The 8,511-nt window shown below is 48.9% G+C and overlaps 1 protein-coding gene across 1 annotated transcript; it reads right to left on the minus strand.

Annotated features, from left to right (window-relative positions):
• Positions 1 to 398: 398 nt before the first annotated feature.
• LOC109516504 (FH2 domain-containing protein 1-like) lies at positions 399 to 8,505 on the minus strand. Its single transcript, XM_019871100.1, has 12 exons — positions 8,481 to 8,505; positions 8,006 to 8,067; positions 7,039 to 7,141; positions 5,865 to 5,950; positions 5,684 to 5,784; positions 5,488 to 5,558; positions 5,315 to 5,422; positions 4,945 to 5,015; positions 4,733 to 4,850; positions 4,374 to 4,538; positions 3,544 to 3,639; positions 399 to 3,470 (listed from the first exon to the last, which is right to left on the minus strand). The coding sequence occupies exons 2-12, from the start codon at positions 8,038 to 8,040 to the stop codon at positions 1,254 to 1,256; spliced, it is 3,171 nt and encodes a 1,056-aa protein (XP_019726659.1). The 5' UTR covers positions 8,041 to 8,067; positions 8,481 to 8,505; the 3' UTR covers positions 399 to 1,253.
• Positions 8,506 to 8,511: the final 6 nt, after the last annotated feature.

Genomic DNA, 8,511 nt, shown 5'->3' on the forward strand with positions numbered 1-8,511 from the left:
GGTTAAACACTGAGCTAATGTTTTATTGATGTCACATAGAATTTTTTATTCATTTACTTCATGTTAACTGTTTTGTTAGGCGCTTTGTACACCTGCAGCTGTTGTGAAAGCGCTATATAAATCGGGATGTATTGTATTTTGTGAATCAGGAAAGTTTTTCCTGCGAAGAACAAAGGATGAGGATTATTATTTTAAATATATCATTTTCACTCACCCTCCTCCAAATTCCAGTCACACTCACGTCTGCGATTACGGCGCCATCTGTTGGCAGGCCTGCGTCTTCTCCAATCAGCCTTGTCTGCCTTTATTCTGACAAAAGAGGACACCAAGGTGAGTCACAGGCATGAGGAGACGAGTGGTGGCTCTGGATACTGTGGAATGGGAATTTGGAATACTTCCTCTGTGGGACATAACCAACCAAGAGGACAGGGTGGGAGAGGATGGGACAGAAGTAGAGAACGTGGCGGTGGAAGTAGCTATGCGGTGCTTGAACACATGAAAGTAAAAAGACGTGGAGAAAGCGGAATCCTGCGCTTTTAACTCTTTCATGCACCCCGTAACCTGGTAACACGGTAGGCTGTCCATTGCAGTAGCCGCTGTCCCTGAAAGGGTTAAACAGAGGAGAGTTTTTGCCGCACTAAGGAACATTGTCGAAGGACATGAAATTAAGCGTCTGGACTGGTCTTCTTGACAATTTTGCAACTGGCAAATGTGTCAATGGATGAATTCGAACTAGAGATTCATGACTAGACTTTAGAGAGGATTTGTTTGCTTTGTGGGAGAGCTGCAACAAGTTTTATTTCGATTCAACAGATATACACATTTTAAGATGTGAAAATGTACATAAATAGATTGAATTTTAAGGGTTGTACGATAGCTCAGTGGCAGACCATTCCAGTTCTTGGTTACTGATTCAAAGAATAACGATTTATCTCATCATTCGCACTTGGCATGGCAAAGGATCCCCTGAGACATTTTTAGACAGCTGAGTGACATCTTCAATGCTACCCGATCCTCGGTGATGCAAACACACTACACAAATACACGTCAGTCAGTCAAGTTAAAAGGTGCACCGTCCACAATCAATTCATCGAACAAGACATTCACTGTGTTCTCTGGAGAAGTTGTCCCTTTTATCGTGGTACACCATCGTGTACCACAGAATGACCACAAAAGTACAAAAGAACTTTTATCCAGCTTGTTTCGTTAGAGTATCTGCTTGTGGTGTTGTTTTATATGTTATCTGTCTTGTGTTATCTCCAGCTGGGCTTGCAGACCTTGAGAGACTGCTGCGATTGGCCAGACTTGTCCGAGAAGCTGCCGCTGAGCCTGTGGCTTTGAGTGGGGCCTGGGGAGTCGGGAGCCGTGGAGCCGGGAGGCAACCCGACACTCGAAGGCGTCCTGATGGGTTCTGACGTCCTGATTCTTGAAGGGGGTCTGGTGTTGTGTGATGTCCTGATGCTCGGCGGTGTCCTGGTGCTCGGCGGTGCCCTGACGCTTGGCGGGGTCTTGGTGCTCGGAGGGGTCTTGGTGCTTGGCGGTGTCCTGACGCTCGGCGGTGTCCTGACGCTTGTCGGGTTCTTGGTGCTCTGCGGTGCCCTGACGCTCGGCGGAGTCTTGGCGCTCGAAGGGTTCTTGGCGCTCGGCGGTGTCCTGACGCTTGGCGGGGTCTTGGCGCTTGGTGGTGTCCGAACGGTCGGCGGGGTCTTGGCGCTTGGCGGTGTCCTAACGCTCGGCGGTGTCCGGACGCTCGGCGGGGTCTTGGCGCTCGGTGGTGTCCTGACGCTCGGTGGTGTCCTGACGCTCGTCGGGGTCTTGGCACTCTGCGGTGTCCTGACACTCGGCAGGGTCTTGGCGCTCGGCGGTGTACTGGCGCTCGATGGGGTCCTGACGCTCGCTGGTGTCCTGACGCTCGGCGGGGTCTTGGCGCTTGGCGGTGTCCTTACGGTCGGTGGTGTCCTGACGCTTGGCGGTGTGCTGACGCTCGGAGGGGTCTTGACATTTTCAGATGTCCTGATTCTTGAAGGGGGCCTGATGTTTGGTGGTGTGTCGATGCCTTGTGATGTCCTGACACTTGGTGGTGTCCTGTCGCTCGGTGGAGTCTTGGCGCTCTGCGAGGTCTTGGCGCTCGGCGGTGTCCTGACACTCGGCGGTGTCTTGACGTTTTCAGACGTCCTGATTCTCGAAGGGGGACTGATGTTTGGTGGCATGCTAATGCCTGGCGATCTCCTGGTCCTCGGCGGCGTGTTGATGCTTGGCGGTGTCCTCATACTCGGGGTCCTCTTGGACAAGGAGGAGGATGAAGACAAGGTGACACGAGGGTGCCCGGCAGATGTGGGCGTTTTGGAGGATGCATCAGAAGCACGTTTGAGGATGTTCGCTCTTGGAAGGCTAGCATGCGTTTGTCTAAAAGAAGAAGAGGCTGTGCTTCTGGCGAAAGCCGGGGCTGACGATGGGGCGGAAGGAGGAGCGACGGTAGCGCTGAGAGTGTCGCAGACCTTGCCGCCGAGCGCTCGCAGCGTGGAGCGACACATTTTCTCCTCTGGCGGCTTTCGAGCTGCAGGAATGCGGCGCTCCTTTGAATCTCGGGGCTGGAGGCTGGAGCGTCGGGAAGACGGGGCGGCAGAGGGGTTCTCTCCTCGCTTTTCTCTACCAGTCCTTGAGATGGGCACCACTCTCCTCATGCTTTGCTGCTCAGAGCTGTTGAGGGTGCGCACCTGCTTGGATCGGGTCCCGCTCATGGTGGAAGCGACGGCGTCAGACGAGTCTGACTTCTTTCGCCGGTCCGACTGAGGAGGATCTGCAGGCGGGCCGCAAAGCGACGAGGAAGGCGACGGTTGGCGGCTGACGGGCTCGGAGAGGGTCGGAGCGGCAAAAGACGCCGGCTCCTTTTCTGCCAGACAGTCCGTCTCACACACGGCCGTCACGCACCACACAACCGCCGGTTGCACTGCCGTCGCCACTCCCGAAGCCCGTGGCTCTTCCGCACTTGGATCGGTGGCATCTCGGAGACAAACGAGGCCATCGACCTCACCAAAGGCCTTAAGCTCAGGAACCAGCGAGCGGGTCTCCAGGCGCACCACTAAGTTGTTGTTGTTAGCAGTGGCCGAGACGTTGCGTTCATGGTCTCCGTTCTTATCTTCGGACGGTGTTTTGCAGCGACGGCGTTCCAGCAGTGTCATCGAAGCCTCACCGTGGTCTCGGCCGTTGTCATCCAAGTCGGAGGCGACGTCCACGTCACCGTGACACTTGAGGTTGTCGGTGTATTGCGTTGTCAGCGTCATTGTGGGAGAGGGGGAGGACGGCTGTGACGGCGAGTGTCCGGAGTGTCCCGTACGGCGTCGAGAAGCGCGCCAGCTGCTCGACGTCGGAGACAGGAGTTCCCGGAGGGCACTGGCCTCTCCGTGTCGCAACATGGCCGCCACAAGGTCCGTTTCACTGCTGCAGTTCAAGCCCACGGGACTGTTCACCTGCAACACCACAACATGGTCAACTGATTTGCTGCTCGTTCGCTGCACGGTTTGTTCGTTGGTGCGTTTTTACCTCCTCGCCGCCAGCCCACGAATGTCTTTTCTGCTCCTCCAGCACTTGTAGGCGACAGCTACGGGCCTGCTCCCTGGCTTCCCGCTCTTTGTTCTCCTTCAATCAGCCAACAATCCATCCATCAGCGACAACAACCACAACCATCTGAGCGTTATTACGAGGATTATGTATGATCAGGAATCTAACTTTGTTAGAGATGGGGTTCCCCCCCCCCCCTAAAATTAGTTCATTAAAATGTAGTTTTATAATTTTAGATAAATAAATGATTTAATGTCCATCATAAATTTCTTTAAATATTTATAAAATAAACGCCGACATGCACATTTACATATGTATTTTATCTAAGAATCGGCTACTTATAATTAAAGTATAAATCACATGAAAAAGAGAATAAAGCAATAGTTCATTCTGATACTACTACGACTACTGTAAATGTTCTTTCAAATAACATTTATCCTCATTGAATGATTAAAAATAAGATCTGAAAATATGAGTACAATTTTACACGTACCGATTTGGCATTTATTTGATCAAATATTGATTCATTAACCATAATTCAATTGTGAATAAATAAAGCAACTATTTTACACGCACATATTCACTTCAATCATTTATCTTGTATGCTTTATGAAATCACATGCAAATGCTTCAAAACTGATGTTTAAAAAAATATACACAAAAAAAAAAAATTACTTTCTAATTAAAATAAACAATTTTACAAGCACAGTGAAGCGCACCATCAAATGAGCGATCCCATGTCACGCTTTTACTTCAAAACTCAAACGCACCTGCCCTGGCCCTTCAACATTACCATCGATCCGGCAGCCTACCTTGACAGCGTGGCTGAACTTGCGGCAGAAGCCGTGCAGGACGGCGAAGCACTCGTCTAGTCGGAACGTGTCGCCGTCCTCGCAGAAGAAGTCCATAAATTCGTCGGCCTCCTTGCCCAGCAGCTGCCGGTCGCTGCTCAAAGAGCACAGCCCCGCCGTTGTGTCCTGGGGCGGGAGGAAGTAAAGACAGAAGGAAGTGTTAAAATCTTAACCAGGAAATTTCAGGCCCGTCGAGTTCGTGGCAAAAATCCAGCAAGACGAGTCCAGGCTCCACTCAAGTTCCTTGTTTATTTCTTTACCGTCTATGGCTAAAGTTATTTGTGGAAGTTGTTGTGTGTGGAAGTTCACGTCAGCGCTACCTGCAGGAAGCTGTCCAGCTGTTGCAGAAGCTCACAGTCCGTGCGGACGCTCTCTTCGAGAGCACGCATGCGGCTCCTCAGCCGTTGCAGTTCCGCGTCCAGCATCTCCAAGGAGATCCTGCACAAATAAATAAATAAGCAAGCAAAAGTCCTTGGCAAGCTTCAAGTACTTCATCCGCCGGATGACTGAGAAGAAAAGATTCCCGTCTGACCTGGAAGCAGCCTGAACGTGACTCAACTTAAGTGGGAAGTCCAATAATTTCTCCTCGGTTTTCCGGGCTTCCTGGGAAGATGAATTTGATCCATTAGATCGACCAACGGTCACTTTAAAGGAAGGACGGACGAGAGGAGGAGCAAGAGGTAGACAAGGACAAGGACGACGAGGACAAGGAGCGTGTGAACAAGGTAGAAAGAACGAGGAGGAAGATGGCAAGAACGCGGAAGAGCAGCGTAGGCACAAGGAGGGAGAGAACAAGGACTCAGGATGACAGACGAAGAGTGAGAAGAGCAAAGAGGAAGAAGACGAGGACAAAGGAGGACTTGGCTTGTTTTTTTTTTTTTTTGTTGTTTGTGCTGACCCACCAGAGCCACAAAGTGCAGCAGGTTCATTCCCGGTTTGTTGGCTTTGGTGTCAGCCAGAGACAAAAGGGACGAGAGTTTGAAGCCCGCCGCATTGCCGCCGTAACCGCCCTGCAACACACGCGCGTCTTTAAACATCACGCCGCTAACACGCTAAGGACCGCCAAGTCGCTCACGGCGTTGAGGATGTTCCCGGCCTGCAGGACCAAGTGGAGGACGGCGTGCAGCTCCTGGCAGTCCAGAACCTCTGCAAGGGGGGGGGGAAGAAACCAGGTGATCATCAACCCCTTCGACTTTATTATACTCTCGAAATCGAAGTGCTTTGAAACTGGACGAGGAGTCGATGCCGATGCCGATGGCTTTTGGGGTCACCTTTGGTTGCGGAGCGAAGGACGCCAATCTGTGCCTGCATGACCTCGCACATTCCAGGAATCTCCTCCTTGGACAGCATGCACTCGATGCGCAAGGTGTAACTGTGGAATCAGACAGCGAGATGATGACGAGCCATCCAGCAGCGGCGCGGCGGGCAAAGGGTGAAAGGTTGGCGGCTAACCTGGGGAGCTGAATGAGCATGAACACGAAGGAGTCGGCCAACGGCAGCTTTGACACGTCACCGGTGTACGCCTTCATCTTCTTCACCTTGCTCCAAACAAAAATTGGCAATCACTCGCTATCCACTCCATACACTCGTGCCTTACATACACGAGTGACAACATGTCTTCAACTCGACAATGCTATTAAGGCATCGTGACAAGTGGTCCGTTTTCATAAATGAGTTGTGTATCTCCAAAACGGGGCAGAGCATCGGAATGTGCTTTGTCCTCATTTCCAAAACTACACTCATCTTAAAAGTCCTTATAAAGCGAAAAGAAATGACGAGAACAGAGAACAGGAAGGTTAACAACTGTGCCAAATTGCTATTAAAAAGTTAGCTAAGTGTGTTGCCGATGGTGTAGTGGTACTTTGTGTTTATTTTATGCGTTCTGATTAATCCAACGACCTTGTTTGTCTTTTTGCTCTTTTGGAATTAAACGTGTTTTTGTGTGCACCCCAGGCTCGCTTCCCTGCAATTGGGTCTTTACCCTTGACAAACTGTGACAAAAGTCGGTTCATTCTGTCACAGTTTGGCAAAAAAAAAAAAAAAAAATGTGTAATATTTCGGGGTGAGTCCAATGCATGACAAAATAATCACATCATAAACACGTTTAATGGTTAGTAGGTTTTGGAAATTGTATTTATACTTTCTACTTGTGCTACATGTGACTATACGTAAACCCCCCCCAAACAAAAAAAAAAAACACTTTGCGCCCAAAATGGGAAAACACAACTGCGGCCTACATAGGATGCATGTAATTGGTCCAGCTGGGACTCACATGAGGACCATTCAGATCCCAGTTCAAGCAAACGTGGGGCCAAAGTGGTTGAGACCTACAATTGCCCATTTGCAACCCACCTAAATTATGACAGAAATTCCACCACAATGACGTCCTTAGCAGAATAGTCTTTCAAAACTATTTTTTTTCATTTGACTGATGATTCAAGTGGATCGTGGAAGTACATACAAATCCCTGTGAAGTGATTCAGGTGTAGCAAATTGATGATTTTCGACTCCCAAATATCTATCAAGGTATTTCAGCGTACGTTGTACATAAAAATGGGATTTGGAACAAGTTGCTGAGTCAAGGATTCCCCAAAACAACCTCGGTTAGCAGAAATGTGTGCGGTACCTCGTCCGCCTCGGGCAGAAGCTTCATGAGCTCTCGTAGAGGTTCCGCCCTGTAAGGCTCACTGTTGCCACGGCGAATGTCGTCAATGATGGCCTGGTTGGACCTGAACGAGAAGGACAACTGCTAATCCTCAATTTGAAAATGACGCTTCCAACTAGCGCGAACGCAAATGGCCTCAGGGCGCCGCGGAGTTGAGTCAACACGGTCAACAACAGCGCACAAACACAAATGTCACATTGTCATGTTTTGGCTTGTCATTCCTTTCATTTTTTAAAAGTTTATTTTTGGGGGGGGGGCAACTACAAATACTCGTCTTATTTTGGGTTGACGGAGAGTACATAAATGAGAGTACATTTTAATTTGATTACATAATGGGTAAGTTTATTCAATAATTGGTCAATTTGTTGTACATAATGAATCAAAGAAGAGTAAAATACACAAATTTATGATTGCATTGACAAGTACAAATAGATATTCAGCCTTTAATAAAAATTCTTGTATTATTAATAATAATAGTATTTACAAATTAGTCACAGTAAAATAAAAAAATAATGATCAAATAATTAAAAAAAAAAAAAAAAAAAAATCACATTATTACCGAGAGTACAAACTATCGCATATCCATCCATTTTCTAACCCGGTTATCCTCAGAAGTTGTGCTGGAGCCTATCCCAGCTTTCTGCGTGCATGCATCGGCGGCATACACTCTGAACTGGTTGCCAACCAATCGCAGGGCACACACAGACGAACAAGCAAACACGCTAACAGTCACACCTATGGACAATTTAGAGTGTTCCGTTAACCTGTCGTGCATGTTTTTGGAATGTGGGAGGAAACCGGAGTACCCGGAGAAAACCCACACAGGCACGGGAAGAACGACGCTCACAGACGCGTAACCGGCATGGCGCCATGTGTTTTACCCACAAACAACACCTTGGGGTCATGAGGGCGCCTTGTCATCTTTTACCTCTTGAACTGTTTGAGAAAGATGCCCACGTTCATGCCTCGCTTGGTGTCCAAGATGGAGACCTGTGGGGCGACAGATCGACATCGTCATCATTGTTGGCGAGACAAATTTGTCCTCGTCGCTGCTCTTAACACTATTGTTGGCTCGTTGACACTTTGGCCAAAATCGCTGTCACCACTGTTGTTGTTTTCAATGTCATCACTGTTGTCATCATAACTGCTGCTGTTTTCGTCACTCATCATCATCATCATCAGGGGCGACAGATCGACATCGTCATCATTGTTGGCGAGACAAATTTGTCCTCGTCGCTGCTCTTAACACTATTGTTGGCTCGTTGACACTTTGGCCAAAATCGCTGTCACCACTGTTGTTGTTTTCAATGTCATCACTGTTGTCATCATAACTGCTGCTGTTTTCGTCACTCATCATCATCATCATCATCATCTGCGTCACCATCCGCGTCGTCGTCTCCCACCTGGTTCTTTGCATCACGCAGTGATGATCTG

Source organism: Hippocampus comes, unplaced genomic scaffold, assembly GCF_001891065.2.
Source record: "Hippocampus comes isolate QL1 unplaced genomic scaffold, H_comes_QL1_v1.1 scaffold83, whole genome shotgun sequence".
Taxonomy (NCBI): Eukaryota; Metazoa; Chordata; class Actinopteri; order Syngnathiformes; family Syngnathidae; genus Hippocampus; species Hippocampus comes.

Bases quoted from the DNA above. Each gene is read 5' to 3' on its own strand.
- LOC109516504 (XM_019871100.1), bottom strand. From the start codon at position 8,040: ATGAACGTGGGCATCTTTCTCAAACAGTTCAAGAG. The intron at 5,785-5,864 runs GTTAGCCGCCAA...CTGATTCCACAG, and splicing joins ATGCTCATTCAGCTCCCCAG to TTACACCTTGCGCATCGAGT. The intron at 4,539-4,732 runs GTAGCGCTGACG...CTCCCGCCCCAG, and splicing joins AGCTGGACAGCTTCCTGCAG to GACACAACGGCGGGGCTGTG.